Source organism: Eulemur rufifrons, chromosome 19 (genome assembly GCF_041146395.1).
Source record: "Eulemur rufifrons isolate Redbay chromosome 19, OSU_ERuf_1, whole genome shotgun sequence".
NCBI lineage: Eukaryota > Metazoa > Chordata > Mammalia > Primates > Lemuridae > Eulemur > Eulemur rufifrons.
In genome coordinates, this window is record NC_091001.1 from 73108337 (window position 1) to 73134548 (window position 26212).

Here is a 26212-nt window from a genome sequence, read left to right on the forward strand (position 1 = left end):
AAAAAAATTAGCCAGGTGTGGTGGCACATGCCTGTAGTCCCAGCTACTTGGGAGGCTGAGGTGAGAGAATTGCTTGAGCCCAGGAGTTTGAGGTTGCAGTGAGCTATGTTTAATGAAATGTGGTGCATATATGTGATGTGATGACATCCATATTTCAGAATAGCTCACAGTTGTTTTGATACTTGACCAATGTATGCGTTGAAAGCTAATGGCTTTGAGTCAGACAGTTTGGTGGCCCTTACTCTCCCCCTTACTGGCCTCATAATCTTGGGCACAGGCAAACTGTTTAATATCTCTGAGCTCTTAAGAATATTATGTATAGTAATAGTAGCTAATGTTTCCCGAATACGACTATATGCCAGGCAAAATGAAAGGCACTGCCATGTACAAAGCATGTGATCGTTACAACAAACCCACATGCTGGACACAAAAATGTTAAGGAACACACCAGGTCACAGGTGGTTCTTCCTGGGAGAGTCACACGTTGTACCCCGGTCTGTCTGACTCTCCTCAGCTACCTCCCCACCACGGTGTAATTCACACCTTGAAGGCTTGTTTCAAGGATTAAACAAACCAGCACAGGACAAGAGCCTGGCTGGGTAGGCGCCGACACTTCCCCCTTCCCTGGCCCAGGGAGGCATGGCGAGGCCCCCCGCACTCACTTTGCCGCGGCACACGGAGCGCACACACTCCACCAGCTGCCCCGTCTCCAGCTGGAAGGCCCGGCAGCGCTTCATCTCCTGGTCCCACAATTTTACAGCACCTCCTTCTTTGGTCCTGAAAAAGATGGAAAGGCACGCAGCTGTCAGCCTCGTCCTGAGACCTCCCCATGAGCCCCCACCCCTCTCTCCCAGTCGGGAAGGTCCTGGCCACCAAAGGCCCAGGAAGACAGGCCCTCCCCCTGCTGATGAGGGGGTCATACCTCCTGAACTGGCAGATTTCCTAAAACACCTTCAGATGCTACTATCTTGGGAGGAAAGAAGATGTAATCTGGAAAATCAGACTCTGTTTTTCTTAGATTACAACATTAAGAGAAATGTTTGTCCTGTCTTCGGGCTTTGTTTTCACGTAGTTCCTACCCACCTCTTCTCGTTTCTCCTTCCTCCGTTCCCCCAAAGAACTACGGAAGAGTAACATTTTATCAACAGTCACTGAGGTTTGTTTGAGAATACCTCTCAGGTTTTTAAACTACCGTGAAACCACCTCTTTACTCCTCTTACTTGTTAAGTTTTTGACCTAGGGCCCTCTTGGAGAGATGGCAGACTGATCTCCCTAATGCAAAAAAGGCAGGAGAATGACAATCTGCATTTTATCCAAGTTGGATGCTTTTGTTGGTTTCTCCCAAGAAGGTAACAAAAGATAAATCGTCCCCAGGGTAGCTTCTGCTTACGGCCGCTCTTTTCCACCGGTCACTATGAGTCCATCCCGAAGGGTCGTGTACATTGTGAACACAGGGCCTGTGTGAGCCTTGGCCACCAGCCGGATGAGGAAGTGGTCCTTCCAGACGTAGACGTCTCCGTTGATGGCACCCGTGAAAGTGAGATTGTTCTGTAAACAAAGGGACACCTTCCACACCAGGAACACTCCCCCAAGGGGGTCCTTCCCAGCCACCCACTCCTTTATTAAGGAACCAGAGCTACAGAAGCAGACACATGTAGTCAGTTTCATCTTCTGTGCTAAGGAAAGAGGCAGAATTTGCAGAAAAATCACAAACAGCATAAAAGGCAATCGCCTGGCTTTGAAACTCATTGTATTTAGTTGGTTCGAGCATTTTCCTTCCCCACTGAGCATAGCTCTGCATTAACAAAACTTCCCTTCTGTGAGCATTCGGGTGACAGCAAGGCAAGGGGGGATTCCAGCCTCAGAGCAAACTTGCCTGGACCTTAACTAGGAAGTGGATAAATCCATGCCTGGAGGAACGAGAGGTGATCGTGTTCCAAAATGTCCCCAGGGGAGGTTGCATTGGCTGAGGGCACCCCAGAGCTCACTCGAGGGAGGGTGGCAGTTGGGGAGACCGGTGGCACAAGAGGGCTGGGAAGAAAAAGGCGCTCTATCTGGCATGGAAATTGTTCCCAGCATCCTCTGGGGCTGCCTCCCCCAGGTCTGATCAGCCTGCAAGTTCGGGCCTGCCTCTGGAACAGTGACCCTGCAGCCCTGGGTGGGCGGCCTACCTTTCCTGGTTAACATTTTAAGGGGGAAAACATGGGAAATAAATATGGCCAACTCACTCAACTGTACTAAGGAAAGGGAACAGTGGTTACAAATACGCCAGTATAGGAGATAACATGGAAATGTCTTTCTTGTTTTTAGCTTCTTGGCCAAACTAGCCACCCGCCCCCGCCCTGCCCCCATGCCTTCAGGGTCCCCTTCACGAAGCATCTGCTGGAACTCACAGCACCGAAGGCCACGGAGAGCATCGTCTGCATCTTGGCCGCCCCCATGGACCCGATGACCCCCTTCTTGTAAAGCAAGGCGCTGCCTGCCAGGGTCCAGAACTTCATGTGTTTGACACCGACAGATACGAACTGCGTGTCTGAGTCGGGGCGAAATTCCACCACAAATATGCGCTCCAGGTGACCCCCGCGGCTGGCAACCTTGGCACCTGTGTGGGTGACAGAGTCGGGTGAGGCCGTCCCCTTTCACTTCCTGGGCCAGGCCAGGGGAGCCGCAGCCTGGGATGGCTCTCCACCCCAGCGGGCTAGGGCATGCTTCAACGTTCCCTCTTAAACAGCACCCTCTCCCCCTCGGACCCTCCCCGAATGGCAGGGGAGAGAGCCTGTCTGGGAAGTTTCCAGAGCAGCAGGTGCCCCAGCAGAACCCCCACCCCGGCATCCACGAATGTGGCAGAAAAGGCTGGCCCATGAAATGGAAGTTTCCAGATATGAGGAAAAAGGTGAAACGGCTTAAGGGCACCCCCATTCCCCCTCTGGTCTCCAGCATTGTCACAGGAGCCACCTCACAGGACACCACACCCTCTCCCAGTGTGTCACTAGGACTCATTCCTTTAGACAGCTTTCCATTTTTCTTTCTTTCCAAGATTCTCTGCATTTATTGTCTTTTAAAAATTGCTCCCCATATTCCTTTTTATTTTGTGGTTTTCAGGTTTAAAACTTTTCTCTTTTATATTTCATTAGTAGTTTTTTCCTCAACCCTACTTGTTTATATTTTTGACTATCTCTTCAGTTTTATTTAACCTTTACCTTAATCAAATCCCAACTCCACCATTTACTTGTAGAACAACTTTGGACTTTTTTAAAAGCTCACTATGCCTCAGTTTCCTCACTTGTAAACTGGGGGTAATGATGGTTCCCATTTCATAAGTTGCTGTGAGGATTAAAAGAATTGCTGTAAGTGAAGCCGTCAGCACGGTGCTTGATACAGTGCCTATTCCGTGTTGGCTAGTATCATCATCACTCCATTAGCTTTTCAAAAATCTCTTCCACTTCAATTCTTTCAGCCTGTATTTCAAACCCAACTCTTTTCATGTCATCATTATTTTTAACCCTTGAGTTTTTAATTTTTAGAGTCTGTTACTTTTTCTTCCAACTTAATGTTTTTTTCACTGTAATTTCCTCTTAATTGTCACCCTTCCCTTTATTATTTACATACACTTTTTTTCTTTCCCTCTTTCTCATCACTTCACATTTGTTTTTATCATGGCTCTCTAGTACAGTGGTGGTGATGGGTTTTAAAGTAGCTGGGCCTGCAGCCACCCCTCAGACACTCCCCCTTTGAGGAATCCCTTTCCCGGGAGACCCGAAGGTTAACCCCTCCCAGCTGTCCTTCTCTGCAGATGGACTCCATGACTCACTGTAACAGGTATCTCACTACCTAAGGCGAAGCGGTTTTAAAACTCATGGTCTCCAAGGATACCATAAACAAGGGAAGACAAACAACAGACTGGGAGAAAGCATTTACAATGCTTATGAGAGTCAGAGGATTAACAATGATAATCTATAAAGAACTATAAATCATAAGTAAAAGAAAAACAACTCTCCCAGCCCCAGGAGAAAAAGTATTTGAACAGGTGAATTACAGAAGCAGCAATACAAGTGGCCAATAAAGAGATGGAAAGAGGCTCAGTCTCACTAGCTATGGGGGAAATGCAAACTAATGATGCACATTTTGTCTAAGCCACTGTGGCTTTTTTCCTTGTTTTAATCTCATGGACACTTCTAATCATGGCAACACCAATCTCCCTCTTTGCACTGGGCTTCTAGTCTGTTCAGAGCAAATTACGCCAGACATTATATAGGAACTGGCAACATGCATTTTATGTAACCAGTTCACTTTTAGTTCTATTTTGTTTATTTCTACCTACCTAAACACACACACACACACACACATTCCCCAAAATGATCCTCTAACAAGCAAGGAATGAATAAACTCTCTAGTGGTAACAAAGATGTGTACAAACCTCCCCAAACACATGCTATTTATCCCTAAGCAGGCCTTGAATGAAGGAAAAACCACATTGGAGAAGAAAGAGAGAAGAGATGACATGTCCACAGTCAGCTCGGAGCAGGCGGTAGCTGGTGACAGGCTCTTAGATATCAGCACCGGCTCAAAACCCTCTGCACAGACCAGGGCCCACAAAGACCACGAGAGAACTTTACCAAAGAGCAGGGTTTTCTCCTCCCTGGGAGCTTATTTAAAAGCCTTGTTTTCTTCAGCACCCCCTTGGGAAGGTCAGAAGGGGTCCCAGGAGAGCAGGAGTCTGTGCTGGGGCAACCAGAGCAGGTGTCACCTGGAGGACAGGTAGAGGACGTGGGGAAAGTGAGCCTGAACTTAAAAAGACAAGACTGCACACAGGGCCAGGGTGACAGAGTTCTTGCAGGGATCTAGAGTTAGCATAGAAGAGAATCACGAAGCAAGTCATGCCCCACATAAGGGCTTTATAATAAGAGCTTTCCAACAGCGTGTGGGCTGCCTCTGAAGTGATGATAGCTGCATCCCGGCAAGTGCTCAAGCAGAGGATGGAACTCAGCCTGCCAGGAATGCACTTGGAAGGTTTCTCCCCGGGGTGGATCCTGACTGGGAAGACTTCTCTAGTCCTTCTGGCTCCAGGACACTCTGCATCTACCATTTAAGATGCTCAATGTCTCATCTGGGCCAAGTCTGGTTGGTCAGCTGGCCCCTTGACCTCATCAGGAATGATCCCCGAAATATGGATTATGGGGCCATCTGGACACGATACACTGGTGAACAAGAAAATGAGAAAAACGTGGTTTCCTAGAAATACTATGGATCCAGCCAGCTCCGGATGGAATGTGATGAGAGAGTCTCAAATGTCTGCGAGCCATCAGCCTCTTTTTCTCACATGGCGGCTCAAGAGGGATTGGGACTCTCCTCCCACTGTGCTCATCTCTTTGCAGCCTCCATTCACACCCCCTCCATGGGAAGTGAGCAGATAATGGGACTCCAGAGCCCTGGATTGGAGATGTGCCACCCTCTGTGCTTGCCTGGCTCAGCGTGTCCCAGATACACGCTGCCCGGCTGCAGACAGACCTCATTAATGTCCTAACTAATTAGATCTGCTTTTGTCAGAGCAGTACCCAACCTGAGAATACTCTCAGAAGATTGCACATCTTTCATTCTAAGATGACCACACGTTTATTATAGTAGCACCTTGCCTGTGCATGTGTGCACACAAGCATGCAAGTGTTGGGGAGGACAAGAAAGAAATCTTCCTATAGTAAATGTAAACCTTGATTGTAAGATGAATCCTCATTTCAAAAGTGTTAGAATGTAAAAAAAAAAAAAAAAAAAAAAAGTTTTTTCATTGCTTCTGAGGTTATGGTATAACATCCCCCCAAATTCCTGTAATAAAGCACCCAAGGTGATAAGGCTGTAGCAGGATCCAGGGCCCACCAGCAAGAACACTGATGACAAGGAAGGTTGGGTAGGAAGGGGGTTAAGACAGAAACGGGAGGCGGGGATGCTGCCTTCTGCCACCATCGGGACACTTTCCCTAAGTGTCCAAAGGCCCTTCCCTGATGGTTCAGCATTCCCCTGGCTGAGGGGCCAGGACAGGGCAGCATCTGGTAAGAAGCTCCAGTGCCCCAGCGCCCTGGTTCTGCTGACCTGGCAGCAGTGCCTCCAGCGGGCTTTGGAGGGAGGCCAATCTGGGTTCAAGCCCAGCCCATGTCACAGGCAAGCCCCCTAGAGGGACGGAAGGCCGGGCTTGGTTTACCTTCCTGCCATCGCCAGACAGTGATGGTGTGCTCAGGGTCCACTCCCACTGACACCAGGAGCTTTCCAGTTGCACTGAAGTTGACGTAATTCACCCCCTTGGAGTGGAAGCACCGCAGCATGGAGAGGGTGTGTTTGGTCATGGCGTCCCATATGTGGATGGACGGTGTTGTTCCTGAGCGGGGAGGCATGACAAAGAACCAAGGCTGAGGAACGGAGCCCACACTTAAAAGCCTTGTTAAAACAAGTGTTTAGGGCCGTTACAGTTACTGGGCATCAGAGACCTATAGTCTGACCTGACCAGAGGAGAAAGGCTACAGGAAACTTGCTTTTAAAGGCAGAGCCCCACAGAGGTTTATGTCCAACACACACACACTTGTGGAAGATTCTATACAAAGGAAACTGGTGTGGTCAGTGATTTGTATCTGGACTTCAGCCAGATACAATCAGTAAGCATGACACATCGACATGGCTTATGCTGTACAGATTCGAGCTACTCACGGATGGCACAGCCTTACCTGGGGTTTCCGTAATATCACCTGCATTGGGTGGGCAATGGCAATGAGGAAGCGTCAAGGGAAAACAATAGCTAAGATAAGTCACGTTGCTAACAGTGAAGCACTTAACACCAGCATGAGAAAGTTCCAAATTAAATATAAAAATGGACATGGGTTCAATGAAAACAAGCAGTAAGATACTTTGGTAAAAACTGTCCTTGAAAGACAAAACAGACAAATGAACAAACACTTCATAAATGTGAACCAGTTCACATTTGTCATCGGCAGTTTCCCAGGGCACAGAAGGGCCAGGCACACTGACTGCAATCTACCCCTGCCAAGCACCACCACCAGGCTTTAGGACATAGGGTTCTTCGCTTGACACCTGGGGTCTGAAAAGTTATTCTTGCAAGTCCACAGGGATGGGGCTGTCCATTTATTTGGACCATCGGGTTCTGGTCTGACTTCATGGTCCCTCAGGATCACCAAACGCTGGATGCATCAACTCAGGCACCACAGATACATTCAGAGCTCAACAAATCAACACCACAGGGTGGACATCAGTGACCTGCCCACTCCCTCTCCCAGTAACTGCTGCTAAGTCAACGTCCCTGCTCAGCCAGAACAGCCTCAGCTGCTGCAAGGCCCTCCTACCTATCTGGCTGGTGGCCACCACATTTCTGTACTTGGGGTGCTGGTTCACTGTGAGGCAGAGGATGTCATCTGTGTGCTCCAGGTAGAAGCTCTGGCTCCCTAGGAGAGAGAGACCACGGGACGGTGAACAGTGGAACCTAAAGACCTTTCAGGGCAACCCCAAAGCATCCTGCAGAGTCTTTGGAAATTCCTTGCAAAAGTGAGTGCTTAAATTCCCCAAATTCTCACGTTCAGAATCATCCTGGAGGAGACGGAAGACCACTTTTTAAAACGTATATGTTCTGTTCTAGGTCTGGGAGAAGAAAAGCTGGTGTCTGTTATCTGTTACATGCAAGCTCCACTTCAATCCTTCCTGCTGCCCTGTGGGGGTCCAGAGCACAGTCCAAGTGCAGAGGATTTCAGAGTCTGAAATGATGACGGTCAAGGCTTCCTCCTCCCCACAGCACAGGACTGGTGACTGCTTCAGGTCTGCCTCTGGGCAGGGTGGGCTTGGGGCTCAGAGATGATGCTCCACCCAGCAAAATGGCACCACTTACTCATGTGAAATGATTCCCTTACCAAGCGCCAATCCACTGGGTGCCGGGACAGCATGGGCAACGGCTGACCCTCAAGAGCCCTAACTCGCCATGTGCACAGGAAGTGGAGGAAAGGGGACGAAGCACTTCATCATCTCTTCTAGCTAATGGGTTTGCTGACTTCCTACGTGGCCACTTTAAACCTACCATAATGCCCAAGAACCGAGAGGCAAACGATGGCACTGATATTCACAAAAAAGAGCACATTGCTACCAAAATGATAATACACGACAAGAAAACCAAGCAAATATATAGACAATTTCAAGGTCCTCCTCCCCCAAAAAGACACGAATCATTATGTGCCCGGCGATCTTGCTGTCTAAATTTATGTATGACTAGGCAATTTTATGTTCCTTCCTACAGAATTGGGAAGGAACATAAAAATTTGAAAAAGGTTATTTGAGATATGAAGCAAATAAGGCAAAATGCTAACATGTTTACGTCTGGTGATAAAGATAGGGGTTTCTGTTAACTTCTGAATGCTTCTGTTTTTATTTCAGCATATTATGGGGGTATCAATGTTTAGGTCACATATATTGCCTTGTCCCACCCGAGTCAGAGCTTCAAGTGTGCCCATCCCCCAGACAGTGCACACCACACCCATTAGGGTGAATATACCCCAACCCCCATCTGCCCGACACCCGATAAATGCTTCTTTTTGTTTGAAATGTTTATTTTTTATCTTATGTCATCATGCGGTTTGGGTACTTTTATTTAATTGTTTTCATTCTCATTGTAAATGTGGCTAAATAGTGAAAACAAACAAAACTAAAAAATGGGTCATTGTTAACAACTAATGAGAAAAGTTTCCTATGCTTTGTTCTTGGTTACAGTCTCCGAAGAATTTCTCCACCCCCTACACCCTCTCTCTGGCTTCTCTCCGTGGTGGCCTCAGAGGAGCTGAGTCAACACCACACCTCCTTCCAGGACCTTCCACAAGGTAAGGCTGGGCCGGGGCCAGGGAGAAAGAGGGCTCTGGGTGCTCCCAGGACCAAGTGCTACCAGGCTGGAATTGAGCAGAACGGCTCTACAGCAAAGGAAAATGCTTAAGCTTCTGGGCACCTAAAGAGTGGAAAAGTAGATAAAAGGGCTAAAAGAGAAAACTGTGTCCCGAAGGTGGTTCCTTTCCCCGTTACCTGTGGAAAGGTTCTGGACGACGCCAGCCGCCGCCGTGTGGAAGATGATGTCCGCCCCGTCGTTCAGGTAGTGCAGGTTGTTGCGGCAGTCGAACCCCCTGTAGCCGAACACGTGGTCCAGAGCCAGCTCCTACACGCACACACGGTCAAGCGACCCTTAGGGGAGGTCAGCGCACAGGTGCACTGCTCGAACAGCCACAGGAACCGCATGGCCACTGAGGCAAACCGCCACTCACTGAAAACATTTTGCTTCTTGACTAGCTGAGGGTACGAGGAGGCCCTTTCTTTAGTCCCCTGAAGCGCTAGGGGTGGCAGGCTAACACGCAGAATTACAGTGACTTTTCTAAAGAAACCAGATTTACTTCTCGGCTCCTTAGGTACACAGAAGCCCACAGACTTGCCCGATAAAGGTTACCTAGAAGTTTCCTGTCTGCGCCCTGGCAGGCACCCTTCAGGCGAGCTGAATGAATGGTGGCTGGAGATGTGCTCTGATAAGCTCCCAGAAACGCGGCCGGGGCGGCAGAGCAGAGCACATGCCATGCTCATTCCGCTGCTTGGGGCTTGCTCTACAAAGTTTCTACATGTTTGCATTTTTTTCCCCCAACTCGATACTATTTGGGGTTTATAGTCTTTCTCTTCTTCCTGTCTTGTCTTCCAAGATAAAGAGCAGCAGCTGATTCAGATCAGTTCTTAACTGAATTCAACACACACGTATGAGGCCGCGGCTCTGCCTGGCCCTGAGCCTGTGGGCAGGAGACAAGGTTGGGAAGATGCGGGTCCTCCCGATTCCGGCCTTTTCTCTAAAATCACTGATTGCAAACATCAGATTAATGTTCCTAAAATACCATGACACTTTTTTACTCAAAAGCATTCACTGTCTTTCACCGGGCTATGGGATAAAACCCAATAAAGCCCAAATTCTTCAAGTTGACACTTTTAGTCCTCACCCACACATCTATCTCCTATACCCTTTGGCCACACTTAGCCCGCATGTCATTAACATTCTTATCTTTATGATTTTGCTGGTTTGTTTTCTGTTTTTAAATCTCTCACTTTTCCTCCTTTCTGCCCCCAAGGTATGTTTCCCGAAACTGTGTGAATAACACGTGACTCTGCCCCCAGTCCTGGTGAGCAACTGACTCAAGCTGGGTTGATCAGATGCAGAATTTAGAATTAGGGACACTGGGAGGTCAGATGTTTAACTGAGGAGATGTAACCTCAGGTGCTGGGAGGCACCCACAGTCTGCCACACGCAGGCAGAACAGTTCGAGAAGTCTGCAGAGAAAGAGAAAAAGGCCTCAGACACACAAGGCTCTGTGGGGCAGATGAGAGGTGCCATCTTGGCAGAGGACGTGATGCTACGTAGAAGGGAGGGGGGACAAGAGGGGACCACAGGGCCACCAGATCCACAGAGGTTCACATGATGGTATCTGTGGGACGTGCAGACGGTGACGTCCACAGGGCAGGTCTTAGAACATCCATAGCAGATGAAAAGCAAAATAGTTTAACCTTCTCACCTCAACCGGTTTCTTTTTTTTGGTGATGTTGTTCTTCTGTAGTTTCTCAGGCTGGGGAGCTGCTCGGCTGACAGGCGGCCTGGAACAGAGAGCGGCCGGGGAAGCGGAGTGTTGAACAACGGCCGTGGCAGAGGCTGCTTGCCCCGCAGGCCCCTCCACCTGGGTTTGCTCTGTCCTCCCCACTCCCCACCCCCTGCAAAAGTAGCTGCTGACACTAACAGCCCCAGGAGATGGGCCAGGATTCACAGACACTGTGCTGGGCTTCCCTACACCTAAGGTGCCGTAGTCAGGGTCAGCCCTTGCTCCCTGTACTTAGCATTATCCTGGGAGCAGGAAACACATGAGCCAGAGGGGCTTGGTTTAAAACTGAGGAGAAGCCTAAGCTCGAGAAGGAAGAGGCCACACTTCCTGAACTCACTGGCCATTTTTCATTCAAGGATGTGCCAGTGTTATTCAGAATTGAGTTGTCCAAGATCACAGGGTGGTGTGAAGCTGGACTTACAAGCCTGGCTTTGGAACAGGCCCTCAGGGCCATGTGCCAGGTGCCCGGGTTGGCCTTGCTACACAAAAGGGCAAGAAGGAAGCATAGGGACAGAAGACAGAAAGAACTCCTGCCTCCCACTCGCCCCTGTACCTCAGGGCAACTGTCTATGTTAAGCTGCTCCCGTCATACCAAAGGTTGCTTTTTCCTTCTCAGTTTTGGGGATTTGGGCCTCCAGATTTAACTGAGATTTTGTAATACGTTAGCTCTAATGGACTCCCATAGGAGTAGGCCAATTCTTTTCATGTGGGGTTCCCTTCAATCAGACTTCTCGATGTTTATGAAACCAGGGATGGGGGAGCCCTGCTCCAGCTCCCACGGCATGTTCCAAAATCATTAGGTATTGCTCTTGGGATATGCAAAGAGAAAGGATTACCTTGATCCCCTTGTAAGCAGCAGACAAAGCCAAGTGAGAAACTTAGTACAGTTTAGAGTAGCATTAGCAACCACCTCATTCATGCACAAGCATTTTCCAAGTGAACAGACATTCTGTGTGGCACAAACCATGCTTCCCCAGCATGCCAGCAAAGAACTAAAACAGAAAGGAAAGAGTGCACCAGTCTACAAATTCAGAAAGCTCATACCCTGGCGTCTCTGGGCAAACTCTGCACTAAAGCGCCTACAGGATAGGGAGAAAAAAGGAAGCCTTGTCAATGCTTCCCGCACACTCTCTGTGACTTTACCAATGCGCCTGGGGACTCTGCTTATTTTAGAGTGTGCTGGGGAGAAACTCGTCAGAAAAACAATGACATCCTACTGGATGTCGTTGGGACTTATACACAATGAGTGCTTTGTTTCCAAATCAACTTCAACTCATAATTTAGCCTAAGAATTCCCAGTGTTTCTTGGTAGGTCAGTTTGCCTGCTGGAACAGCTTGCAGGTTTTTTTTTTCTTTGCAGGGGAAAACAAGGTACCTTTTATTTTCTCAGAAACTCTTCAATGAGAACATGTTATGTAATCATAAGTGATAATTGGACCAAATGGTATTATAATCACCACCAAAGAACGGGTAGAGAGCACATCTCTGCAAAACGACACCCCCGGCTGACATCATCGCTACCAAATTGAGCAAAATTGGGAGGCTGGGGGCACGCCAGTTCGCTCAATTAGATACTTCCTTCACATTAATTACTGCTTCCCAGGACATCTGCTCTTTCTTCTGTTTTAGTGGGACTTTCAAATGAAATCCGTGGGTTTCTTCTTTCACCTAAGAATGTTTAAGTGTATGACAAAAGCAAGCCAGGGTCTGCGATAAGAGCAAGAGGACGCTAGAACTATAGCATGGTTCGTAAGGCATAATTTGAGATTAAACATGGCTCGTTTTCAGGGGACACACAGGTTGTATAATATTGAACATATTATACAGTATATGTCGAGTATGCATACAAGCACAAACACCATGTATTTATATATACATGACACTGTGTATATACACATAGGCAATCCGATGCTTTTTTCACCTTGATTTTCAGTAAAAAAAAACCCCAAAAACTGAAAAGTAAAGCAATCTCAGGATGTTTTTATTTCACAAGCACATGTTTACAGCTGTGCTGCTTCAAAACTGAAGATGAGGGGAGCGAGGAGAGGAAACCTGCACTGTGGCAAAGTCAGCGGATTTTAAGTATCCACCCTTCGCGGTTGCGGATTCTGCATGAACACTTAGTACCGGGTGTTCACCAAACACCTGTGCTTTTCTCCAGCGTGGTGTGCATACTCACTTGACAATTCCCTGCCTCCAAAGGAAAGCAAGTTAAAACACAATACAAGTATTAAAGGCTTCTTTCCAGGCATCTATAAACAGCGTTCATAACATCAGGTGTGGGAGGAACTGCCAAAAGTTTCAAACACAGCCAAACACTGGAGGTTTAACATTTTTCAGTGGATCTAAATCCTTCTAGATTCAGATTTCACTGAACATGTGACTCCGAAAAGCTTTGCTGAGGTGGGAACAAGCGGAGGCTGTGAGGACAGTCACTCACTTTTAGCCCAATAAACTTTCTATAGTTGCTCGTTCCCAGTGGGCACAGGGCGGGGAGTGAGGAAGACAGCGAGTGTGGTTGGAGCTGGCAGGGAGACCCAGCGAGGTTAAGAGCTAGGAGGGTGAGGGACGAGGTGGAAGGAGCAGAGACACAAGGGGTCTGGTGGGGCAAGCAGGGCTTTGAAGTGATTCAGGGACACAAAGGAGAAAGAGAGCTTCCATTGGGCAAGAAATTTAAGGAGGATCCTGGCAAGAGAGCAAACAAACCAGATAATCATGAGGGCGGGCAGTGGACAGGCCTGGGCTCTGGCACAGGAGAAGCCTGGCAGGGAAGAGAGAATAAAGGCAGGAAGCCCAAGGAGAGGCCTGTGCACTCAAGCATGTGGCTCGTGTTGAGAGACAGGGCAAACCTGTTCCAGTGCCCATGGGAGGAGTCACAACCTTGTACCCCTAACTTCCCCTGTGGAAACAGGTAGCACATTCTGTGGGCAGGGCAGGACCAGGGGAGGGTCCATCCCTGCTGAAACCCCACTGCCCAGCAGCTGGGCTGCTGAAGAGAAAGCTTAAACTCAGCTGAAGATGTGGAGTGTGTTATCCTGACACAGACTCTCCCCCTGCCAAGGCCCCCAAGGGTGGCCAATGCCTGGGTAGCTCTCCATCCTTTTCCCCTCCCCGCAAGGTGCTGGGCTGGCAGAGTAAGGGGTGGAACAAACACACGATGACCCAAGATGTGTAGGAAAGGTCAGGGCCATGGCTCTCAGGGAAGCTTCTCAAACAAGGAAGGAAGTCATGAGTCAGTTGCATAAGGTAAGTGCAACGTGAGAGCCAACTGGGGTGGGGGGGCGGGTAAGGCTCGGAAAGCCGGTGAGAAAGTCATTCCAAGCAGTTTCTATAAAGAGGGGTGTGGGTGAACTCAGTTCTACTTGGCTAAGAAATGCAGGTTTGAAATAGTTTTTAGTGGTGTTAGTCAGACATTCAAAGTGTCCTTGGAAGAAACATAGCTTTCTTCAGATTCCAAAGTCTGCCATAAAATGTTCCAAGAGTTTTCAAAACGTCTTGGGAAACCAGCTACCCTTGATCCTGGTCTTAGGTGGGAACAAGTATGCCATCTGAATCTGTGTTAGAACTGACCTCCAGCAAGATCTGTCACCCCATGGATGGACTTCAGTGAACCCCAATACTCATACAAAGTTGTGTTTGCACATGCACATTTTTCTGGCGGAAAGGAGGCACATTTCAATTAGATGTTCAAAGATGTCTGTGACTTGAGAGAGAGATTAATGATCGCCGAATTAGTATAAAATCCAGATTTAGGGAACATCCCAAAGCCACGGGCCTCTCTGTTATCAAGATGAAGGATGCTGGATTCTGTTAAGTGTATTCCTACACCTTCCAGAACCATGTACAGAGATGCTTAGTGGTGAAGCAGAGCTGAAGGAAAGGCGTCAAGGCTGGAGAACCACGGGATGACCTGAAAGACACCCGCCATCTTGAAAATGCTCGACTGAAGCCTGTAACATGGCTTTTTTTGTGTTTAAAATGGGGATATAATCCTAGACTTGGACATTTTAGGTGAACATAAAATTATCTGGGTGAACGAGTGAGGGCATAAAGGATGGAGCGGCAGGAACTAAGAGTGAAGGTGGGCAAGAGGATGTCACTGCAGTCATCCAAGGGAGGAATGAAGACCTAGTGCAGTGGTCGTGGAGAAGGAAAGGAGAATATTTAAAGAAATACTGGTGAAATAGACTTCACAGCATTTCATAATTGATTGTCTTTAGGGATGAAGTAGGAAAAGCAATCCAGTGCAATACCAGTTTTCTGGCTCAGGCATCTGGGTGGATACAATGCCATCAACCAAGGCAGAAGGAGAAGGTTTACACAAGGGAAGATAATGAATTTAGTTTTGGCATGTCAACCTTTGGACGTCTGTGAGACGGTTGTACTAGTCAGAAGCTCAGCTGAGAGGCAGGAGTCAGAGATATGACCCTGGGATTCACCAGCCAATGGGTGGGACGTATGAGCTCAATCAGGGAGAGGCCACAGGTGAGATCCTGAGGACCAATGGCATGTGAGGGGCTAAAAGAGCAAGCAGAGGGTGGTACACTGAGAAGAAAGAGGCAGGAGGAGGGCCAGGAGAGGTGGCTTCAAAAAGGTGAGTGACAGAAGAATGTCTATAACTGCATTGTCTAATATGGTAGCCACTGTCTTATGTGGCCATTAAGCACTTGAATTGTGGCTAGTGCTATAACTGTAAAATACACACCAGATTTTGAACACCTAGTGAAAATAATTTTTTAAGAGAGAATGTAAAATAACTCAATAATTATATTAATCACATGTTGAAATAATATTTTAAATATATTAGGTTAAATAAGAATATATAATTAAAATTAATTTCACACAAAAAATTAATTTCATGTCTCTTAACTTTTAATGTGGCTACTAGAAAAATCACACATGTGGCTCCCATTATATCAATATTTCTATCGGACAATGCTACCCTAGAAGAAACAAATTCTTTCAGCATGACAAAGACAGAGGAGAGTGGATGGACTGGGACATTAGAAAGCCCCATGTCAGCAGAATGGCAGGGACAGAAGACAGGTGCCATGGGCTAGAGAGAGAAGGAAAGACTGTGAAGGCTGAATGAGAAGGGAGAAGAGAGGAAATTTATAAGTAAGACCAAAAGAATCTTTATTTTTCTTCTGAAGAGAGTTGGGTGGGGGTGGGAAAGACTGTGGCGTGTTTCTTGGCTGAGGACACGGATCCTGCTGAGGGGAGTGACACAAGAGACAGTGGAGAGAGATGATGGAGAGCACAGATGACAGGAGGCAGGGTCCAAGTGCCAGCCGAGGGACCCGTCTTGAATAGGAGGAGGGACTCCCCCTTCCTCTGAGAAGGAAGGAGGTGAACGGTTTATGGAGGTGAAGGATGGGAAGCCAGAGGAGAGAGACAGAAGTGGGATTCATGCCCGGGGGCGTCTGCTTTCTCAGTGGAGGAGGAGAGAAAAGTCACCTGCCAAGAATGGAGGGGCAGGAAGCTGAGGAGGGGGCAAAACCTGGCTGACTGCTGAGGGGCAGCAGAGGGAACCAACCGAAGGGGAGAATGGAAACAAAGCAGCAGTGTAGAGGGCGAGCGTGGCTGGGAATGCGGCTGCTCTGGTGGTGGCAGCCTGCGCCGACGACGTGGGGTTTTCTAGTCAGGGGTGGAGAAATGGGCTGTAGCAGAAACAGAGGGGTGAAGGCCCAAGAAGACTGGGCGAGTGGCTTTCAGGCAGGCAGAAAACTGATGCCAGGAGGGGGCTGATGAATGCGGGGGGAAAATGGAGGTATCTGGGCACTGATGTCTTAATGAGGAGGAAGGTGAGGTATATCAGGAATGAGAAATACAGAGGGAAGAAGGGTAAATCGCAGAGGGTCAGAGACATTCCAGGTGATAGCATAACCCACAGCATGGCAGGAGCTGGGGTTGACCAGTCGACTGTGAGCCTGACTGCTCAGGGACAGGAAGTGGATACAGGGAGGGGTGGAAGATGGCAGAGCACAACGTGAACTTCAAAGGAGGGGGATACTCAAAGAAGAGTATGTCAGTGTCCTTTAAACACACCCACAAGAGCACCCATCCTCCACCCCTGACAGCCACTGACATTTCAGGGGGCATGAACTATGCACCTGAACAACCACTTCTGTAAATGCGTCCCCAGTCACCACATCCCGTCCACACAGCCAGACACACAACAGAGGAGGGCAAACGCCCTGGGAGCACCCACTCCCTCCAGATGGAGGGTCTGCGACATGTTCAGAGACTTGGCTAAAATAATCAGACCCAACTCTGCCACGGTCTAAGACGCTCTCTTTTGATAGCAAAGTGCTTACCTATTTTTGATGTGTTCTTCTATCTCCACAAGTGAGTAGGTTTGATGCAATGATTACACTGTAGGAGTCTGATTTCCTAGGCGTATTAATCTTTTTTTAAAAAATCATCTTCTAACACTTTACCTCTGGATTTTTAAGCCCTGGCCACACATTGTGATAAATGGTGTACAAAGTATTCTATAATGAATGGCAGGTTTAATTCCTAAAATTATTAGTTATATAGAAGTCATTGCTGTGCTACAAACCAATACAGAAAATCAAGGGGTTTGAATAAGGAAAGTCATTTATGAAAGCAATGTTAAATTCACTTAAAAAAAATCAACCAATGATTCAGCTCTTTGTGGAGTTACCCAAACGATAGGCTTTTCAAATGATTAATTTCCAGCATTTCAGGATTCAATACATGTTGTAATTTCAGTTCCTTCCACCTTCAAAAAGAACAGGGGAACCTTGCTATGTTCTACCTGCTCAGAGCAGCTCTGATTGCTGGACTCTTGGAGAATTCAGGGGTGGAGTGAAGGAGAATTTAGTTCAGAGAGAGAGAGTCCCTAGAGCAGCAGGAGGGCTCCCCACTCCATTTATGCTACACGGGCACCATCTCTCTCCTGTGATGAGGCCTGAGCTTAGCTTATACACAAGACAGACACAACCACAGGTCTCTGCACTCACCCTTAGGCTCTTTAAGGTCACCCCATCCTTATAAATGAGATGGAAATGTAGAATTAAAGGTCGCTCCCCATTTATTGGACCAAGCTTCAAGACAGGATTTGGCAGTGTTGACGCTCTCAGTAAGGTAAATTCAGCAGCACTTGCTTACCATGGCTGTCAGTTCTTAGCAACTCTAACAATACAAGCTCACAAAGCAGCTATTGATCAATGATGACAAAGGGCCTCTGTCATGGGCAGGGGCTGCAGAGCTGTTTATTTGCCATTGACATCACTGTGGAGGGGAGCTGGGTCCCACTTCAGCATGCTCATTGAGCCTCAGGCAAGCCCGAAATTCCCACAGATTCCCTGATTAAATTAAGCGTTTTTAAAAATTGGGGGCAGCTTCTGCCTATGAGTGACTAGCTAGAAGAGAAGATTTTGAATGCTCTCAGCACAAAGGATAAACATTTGACAAGGTGGACATGCTAATTGCCCTGATTTGATCACTATGCATTGAAGGTATGGAAACTCACTATGTATCCCATAAATATGTACAATTATTATGTATCCATTAAAAAATTAAAAATACAAATTTTTACAAATTGGGGGCAAGTTCTCCCAGCAGACTTTTGTCTCTAAACATAGCATAGAAGGTTAGATGAAAAACTAGGACTGCCTATATATTGTGGTTTGTTTTAGACTCAAAGAAATCTGTCTAAATCTTTCCAATTTTTTTTACTTTGTCACTTAGGAGCATGTTGTTTCACTGTAAACCTGCTGACAAAGAAGCTCTGAAGGTACAATCAGTGTGATGGCCACAATAGCACAGAATTTTCTCCCAGTTCCTTTTACTTGGGGTTATTTAAATAGATTTAAACCAAATAATTCCAAATTTCACTTCCTAATGGACAGATGCTATGAAGATATAAATCATTTAACTAAGAACAGTCCCATGGCCAGTTAGGGCATCCTTGGTTTCTAGGTGGGTCACCCCATTTCCCACAAAGACCATCCACATATGAAGGTAAAAGTGGTTGCTGACAAAGCACAGACTTGCAGAGCATTTTGAGGACATATTAATTGATTTAAATATGAAAAGAAGCAGGCTACGTAAATTCCTCCACTCATCTACTCCTTCAAGAAATATCTGCTCACTCCGTACTACGTGCAAGGCACTGTGTTCTGACAATCGGGGAACTGAGTCTCATAGACAAAGCTCATGGTCCAGTGGAACTTTATCTTGATGCCAAGGACTGGTATATTAAGGAACCAAGAATTAAAGGAGGTTATTAATTTGGGGCTAAAATAAAAAACTATTAATAAAACCAACAAAAACCCCGTAACATTTCTTTGTAAACTCACAGTGTACAGTTTTCTTTATATGACTTTCCTTTTGCTGAAGTTAATAAGCCTATTCAAATGCACTCAGAAAGGATATGAGACTGTAGTAGAAGGTAAGTCTTAGGGCCTTATCCATTTAACCACAAGCACAGTTTATGAAAATGTTTGGAAAACCCCAATGCTAGAGTGGAATTTTGAGGTCATTTGGTACGAGCGCCCATCAGTTCACAGATGAGTTTACCACCATTTATAAAAGGCTTAGAAACCACTTCTAATTTTGGTTTGGTAAGAGTTCCTTGGTTTCGTAAGGAACATATGCCATAGACTGAGAGTGAATATATTCTAGAAGGACTAAAATATTAATGCAGAATATTCAGATTCCTTCTTTATAATCCTCTGCTAAGAATAACTCTGGCACTGCCACCTTGTGTTCCCTCATGCTGGGCAGCGGAGATGGATGGAGAGTGAAGTTGCTTTTGTGGTAGAAGGTACCGTGTGAAAGAAAAATGGCTCCTCTTCCCTCTCCTCATCATGGAGGATTGGGACAGGGATTCCACTCGGGACACCACCCACACAAGTCTGGGGGTGCCCAAACCCCACTAAACCAGGGTGACCATCCCTCACGTGAAAGCTGTCAGCCCCTGCTGCTGCTGAGGAGTGGAGGGGGACCGAGAGAGAACTGGCAAAGCCCAGGCGACTGGATGGAGACTGTCACCTGAGAGCTGGAAGGCAGTTGCTTAGAGGCAGGAATTTTCAAGTTGGGATTATGGATTTTAAAGACACAGTGTCAACAAGAGCTCAAAATTTGATATCTAATCCACAGGCATCAGTGACTGAAAATGAACCTAAATCTTGTTAAATTGTTAAGGAGATTATTTATTTATTCAAATGTTTACTACATGCCAGCATGTTCTCAATTTTAGAGATAGAGCAGTGCATAAAACAAATTTTTCTTGCACAGAGTTGACATCCTTCTTGAGGGAGGAGGGCTTTATGAGTAACCCCAAATCTAGTAAACAACAAGGGCCTGTACTGTTCAATTCTTAAGGCCATGCCCAGGCCTCCAACCAACAGAAGTGAGATAATAAAGAGATGAAAAAGTGAAGCCCTCAGAAAGATCATTCTCCCCAAAGCCAATCTCAGACTTAGCAAGACAGAACAAGGACAAAGAGATCTTCTCAGAGAACATAAGCAGGTGCAGCCAGAGGATGACCAAGGAACCCATGATGCTGTGGTAGAGGGAAACTTTGACAGCCTGAAGTCTGGGTCTGCTGAGGCATGATTCTCTGTGGGTCATATCTCTAATTTCATGGTGGACATGTTGAAGTGTCCTAGAATTGTTTGGTAGTAGTTAACTTATACTTCCTGAGCCGGTAGGCATGTACTCAGACTCTCCTAAACATTTGGGTATATATTTCAGGAGGACGTAGAAGGTAAAGGTAGAAAGGTTTAAAATAAAACCTCAGGAAAATAGTAAAGGAAGCTTCCTGTGCTGGAGAAAATCCTAATGAGCATGATGTGTCTCACTGGGGCACACTAGGGACTTGGGAAGTCATAACAGCGCCAGAGGAAATGCTGTTAGCTCCCGCCTTATGTAACCAAAACTATGGCTTTCTATAGACTCTAAAATTGTAAGAAACTTTTCCTAACTTTTATTCGTGTCATTGTCATCACTGTTCTACGTGAGGACTGAGAAGATTGGTGTGTCAGAAGTGGGATTAACACAAAGGACGTTCTCCAGCCCTTCCCAGAATGCAGCTGGCCACTTGAGAGGTAAACACTGAATTCTTCTCAGGTTTTAGAGAGAAGAGGAAATCCAAGGGGAGCTGAGTTTTGCTTTGATTCTCACTGAGCCAATTCTTCTGGCAGAAGTCAGAGATTCTGGAGCTTAAAACACAAAGGGAATTGAAAGGTGCCAAAAGCTTCAAATGTTGGAGAGGTAACAGTAATAGCAACAAAGTTGATATAAAACCTTGTCATTAACTGACTTTTGCTTTAAGAAATCAGTCTCCAGCCCAGATGGAGACCGATTTAAAGTTAAAAATTTTATCTGTGAGGATTTCTACTTTTAAATATGTGTACTATTTCCCTTTACAGGTATAGCTGAACCTTAGAACGCTGTCATTTAGGAAAAAAGTAAATAAAGATGTCATTCAGGGGACAGAAATTTTAAAATGGGCCAGGTGCGGTGGCTCACGCCTGTAATCCTAGCACTCTGGGAGGCCAAGGTGGGCGGATCGTTTGAGCTCAGGAGTTCGAGACCAGCCTGAGCAAGAGCGAGACCCCGTCTCTACTAAAAATAGAAAGAAATTATATGGACAGCTAAAAATATATATAGAAAAAAAATTAGCCGGGCATGGTGGTGCATGTCTGTAGTCCCAGCTACTCGGGGGGTTGAGACAGGAGGATCCCTTGAGCTCAGGAGTTTGAGGTTGCTGTGAGCTAGGCTGACGCCATGGTACTCACTCTAGCAACAGAGAGAGACTCTGTCTCCAAAAAAAAAAAAAAAAAAAGAAAAGAAATTTTAAAATGATTTTCTTATCGTATTAGGGATCTACTCTCTGGAAAACAAATAATGCTTATCAATCAAGCTTTACACATTACTTAAAGTACATAAAAACAATATTTCATGAAAAAAAACTTTTTTAGAAGATGGTTGTGCACATGTCACCTACCCAGGTAAAACAGTTAAATATCTGGACTAAATATACCTAATAAGTTTGTGACTAAAACTATAACTATCATAGTTTGTAGTTATCCGTAATTCAGAAGTACATTCAACTAGAGCTAAGACAATACAACTTAAATGTTAAAAACTAACTTTTCTGCTTCAGACTTTTTTTTTTTTTTTTTTTGGGAGAGATGACCTTTCCAGCCTGAGATAAGCAAGGCCTTTCTGAGGAGTGAAAAAGAAATATGCTTTAGGTCAGTTTGGGATTTTGATTTGTGGCCATAAGATGACAAGGAGTGGGCAATCGAACCTCTCCTTTTAGTAATAGATAAAAAATGCTATAATAAGTAAAATAATGTTAGAAACTGAAAGTGTTCAGTCCTGCATTGTTTTATTCATCCCTGGATAGAGAGCCCAAACTCGCAAGCCTCAGCACTTGTTAATAAAGGACCTTAACTGAGGTCCACTGAGAAAACAATCCCCAAGCTAACTGTTGTATACACTTAGAAAAATAAAACTTAGTGAATTTTATGTGCCAATTTTCATAATACTAGTTCAATTTGTATTTATTCTGTATCTTGTCATCGCAAAGTTAGTTTTCTGTCTTAATGTAGGTTCCAACTGAATATAGCAAATAAAAATATCCATTATTACCAACCCCCATGTAGATGGTTCAGTGAGGAGGGGACGTGGACACCTATGTCAAACAGTAGGGGTTTGAAAATAAATTACTAACCGTGGCCCCACCAGGTATAGCTAGAAAGACTACTGCCTGGTCAGCTCATTTGGATTTCAGTAAAAGACCATATCCTACACTTGGAGATATTATCAGATACTACCTATAAAATTATCAAGAAGAAGGTACCTCCGTGGACTGCACCAACGGGCTCTCTCGCCCTTCAACTTCTGACTGGACTCAGCTAAAGGGAGGCACTAGTGGATCAGAGGGTGAGAGAAAATGCAAGGGGGCACTTACTCCCTGGATACTCCCTGTATACCTCCTCAGGTTGTTTCCCCTCCCCCTCCCCAAGTCTCAGCTCGTAAGATGACCCTCCTCTATAGCCGTGTTCTCCACCTCTGCCAACAGCTTCCTGCCCGTGCTCCTTCAGGCCCAGGGCTGGTACAGGCTTCCAGCTGCTGCTGTCCCCAAATGGTCCCTTGTCTGTTAAACCTGCCCACACCTTTGTTACAGTCCCTTAAGGACTCAGTCACCTCCTCTTCAGAGTACTTGGTTCCTGGGGCCACAAATGACAGGGAGAGTTTAGGCCAAACTTCAAAGACTTCGGGTGTTCCTTTCACTGTCTACCAACTTTATGAAATTCTATCTAAAATACTAGATGTCCTATATTTTTGTATTCTTTGAAGCCAATTACAGGGAGCTTGAGCCAAGAATCAAAACCAGTAAAACAAAAGAAAGATCTCTAAGTTTGAGACAACACTATACAATACAATATTTAGAAATTTAGGCCGGGCGCGGTGGCTCACGCCTGTAATCCTAGCACTCTGGGAGGCCAAGGTGGGCGGATCGTTTGAGCTCAGGAGTTCGAGACCAGCCTGAGCAAGAGCGAGACCCCATCTCTACTAAAAATAGAAAGAAATTATATGGACAGCTAAAAATATATATAGAAAAAATTAGCCGGGCATGGTGGTGCATGCCTGTAGTCCCAGCTACTTGGGAGGCTGAGACAGGAGGATCGCTTGAGCTCAGGAATTTGAGGTTGCTGTGAGCTAGGCTGACACCACGGCACTCACTCTAGCCTGGGCAACAGAGTGAGACTCTGTCTCAAAAAAAAAAAAAAAAAAAAAAAAAGAAATTTAAAGTTATAATCCAGATGCTCCTTGACTTTATAGGGACATAGCCCCATCACAAGTCCAGGAGCACACTGAACACACCCTGCTTGCACACCATTGTAAAGTAAAGACATCGTTAAGTTGAACTATTGTTCCACTGGGGACCATCTGTATATAACATGGTACATCAAAGACAGCAAAACCAAAAACAACCCTATTAAAATTATTTTAAAACATAATTTAAGTTAAAAATACCAATGTAACCTCATGACTTTAAAAAAAAAAAAAGAGTAATTTTTTTTCTATTTTGGGTGTACAATAATTTAAGCAACCTACAGTAGTTACGGGGAACACACCAATGTGTACTCATGGAGCCCAGATGCCATTATTGGGAAAGGAAAACTGAAGATGAGAGTGGGATCTCTTACCAAAAAGCAAAGACGATTTCAGAGGCACATAGTGGTATTATAAAAAAGACACACACACCAACCCAAAGGAAGGCCTACTAAAGACCAAATAGTAACAATTTAAACTTGAAATAATGACAACAACAAACTGTTAATTAAAATCTGCTGGACCTAAAAAAAAGGTTATATCACCAATAATATAAACTATGCTTTAAAAAAGGAATATCTACCCATAATAAATGAGCCGATGCTCAGTTCATCACCAAAAAATAAAAGCAAAAAGAATGACAAATGATTTAATGGACTTTAAAAAATAAAATAATTTGTTGAATTGCAATACCACCTCCCCTTGAGAATTTTAGTAGTTATCAGTTTGAGATGTAAAAAATGTTTTTCTTCCTAAGTTGACTACAAGATGCCAAATCTTAGGCCAGAGGATTAAATGATAAAGTGGGATTTAGACTGACCTGAAACGTGGGCCTCCTGGGAGATGTCGCTACAAGTTGACCTTGCCTCCCCCCGTCTGACGGCCCGTGTGCACCTGGGGGGAGCCAGCGTCTGAGCCAGTCTCCCCCAGAGTCAGGGGGGAGTTCACAAGAAGATGTGAGGACACAGAATTTCCCATGAGAATGACAAAACAGGGACATCATTTACATGCCAGTAGGAATTTGGGAAGCTTTACCTCTAAGAGAATATTGCTTTACTTCCTACTTAATGTTCTTGTTTCACATGCGTCTGTCTTTTCTCAGAACATACAAAGTCTTTACTCCTGACTGTTGGCATCTCCAACATTCTTATCATTGGCCAGTCATACAAAACATGCACAGGGCTGTGACAGGAATCCTTGATTGTCCTGTCTGGCTAAGGATAATATGGCAGGGACCAGGGACCACCACGTGTTGTGTCCCATTCTTCCTCCTCTGAAACGGTAGTTCAAAAAAAATCATCGTCCCCCGTCCTCTCTCCATGACTGTCCATTAGGCATGTTAACATGACTAATGTTATCATTAGCCACAGGACCACGAGGGGCTTTATCTGGACCTGGATGAGACAACTTCACAATACTCTGAGGTCCTAGATGTGGGGCTAGATGTGTAATAGCTCCTGGCTAAGACTTTGGGGTCTCTCTTTTTGGGAAGGTTGTAAACTGCATTTTTAATCATATATGGGATAGTTTAAAATGAGGGCATTTTAAGAGCGTATGTATGATTAAAAAAAAAAAGGGTGGAGTGTAGTAGAGATTGGTTGTTTGGGGTCCATCTAGAAATCAACCACTCTAATTTTGTTAACAGCTCTGGATTTGGGGTTCTGGTGGAGGTGATTGCCTTGCTAATCTGTAGGTAGCAGACTATTCACTTAAGAATAGTCAATCAAAGGCTTTTTCCTCCTAAGCCATAGTGATTAGGTCAAAGGCAGTCACGTGACCCACCATAGCCAACGGCACGTAAGACATTTGTGGGGACTTGTGAATCAGTCAGTTCTTTCTTGCTTATCTTGAATTACAGAGACTGTAAGGTCTAGGCACCGCAGCCATTTTGGTACTTGAAGAACTGCAATAACCCAGAGGAAACAGAACTGAGATATGGAGAAAAAAATCCCGGCAACAAGATTTGAGTTCTCCAATCATGTGACACCAGAAGTTTCCCTATCCGTGGATTTTTTAGGAAGGTGAGCGAAAAAATTCCCTTTTGCTTAGGCCACTTAGGGTTGGGTGACTCCCCCTGGAAAAGCCCTATGTTATACAGCCAAAAACAATTTGTAAACTAGGTGTGGCTTTGGTAATGAGGTAAAGGAAAATTCTTAACTTTATAGCAACTTGGTACTGAGGGATTTTAGTCACTTGATCAGTTTGGGAGAAGAACTATTTTACTGAAGTCAGAATACAGGATTTGAGTACCATCTTTTGTGCTGTGATGACACAAGCATTTTGTACCTTCAATTGCTAAAACTATACTTCCCCCACCTTCTTATATTTTTCTTTTTTCAAAAGGAACCTTCCTGACATTTTCAATATTAAATAATTTAAGTTGGCGATGGATATGCAGCCATTGCATTATGAGAAAAATGTGGCAAAGCAGGAGCTGAGGTCAAAAGTTGAGAGCCAGGGGTGTGTCAGGTTGGAGCTAGGAGCTTGAGAGGCAGAGGATGTTTGGAAAGATTCCCCTAGACCAGAAATAGCTTCAAGTCGGCTGGGCATGAGGAGAGCAGTGGCCAGATGAGGTCTGAAAGCACAGATTCCCCAAGTTGGAGAAGACTTCGTGACTTTCCTCAGCCATGTGTCGCACGTGACAGTTGAGCAGCAAGATCACCCAAGAGCTTGCCCAAGGTTGGGACTATCCACACAAGTCTAGGCCAAGGAGGCCAGGCATTCCCTCGTGCTAGAGC

The 26212-nt window shown here is 45.7% G+C and overlaps 1 protein-coding gene across 2 annotated transcripts in view; it reads right to left on the reverse strand.

The window, feature by feature from the left end:
* The window catches only part of EML6 (EMAP like 6), a 226629-nt gene that overhangs the window by 6694 nt on the left and 193723 nt on the right, over positions 1-26212 (reverse strand). Inside the window, exons 28-35 of one of the 2 annotated variants that reach the window (XM_069494451.1) lie at positions 11489-11497; positions 10572-10650; positions 9055-9184; positions 7344-7442; positions 6194-6367; positions 2394-2602; positions 1391-1548; positions 663-777 (exon numbers count right to left, since the gene is read on the reverse strand). In XM_069494451.1, coding sequence (XP_069350552.1) covers positions 663-777; positions 1391-1548; positions 2394-2602; positions 6194-6367; positions 7344-7442; positions 9055-9184; positions 10572-10650; positions 11489-11497 — 973 coding nt within the window. The remainder of the gene's footprint in view (positions 1-662; positions 778-1390; positions 1549-2393; positions 2603-6193; positions 6368-7343; positions 7443-9054; positions 9185-10571; positions 10651-11488; positions 11498-26212) is intronic. The other variant, XM_069494454.1, reaches the window with a different exon arrangement.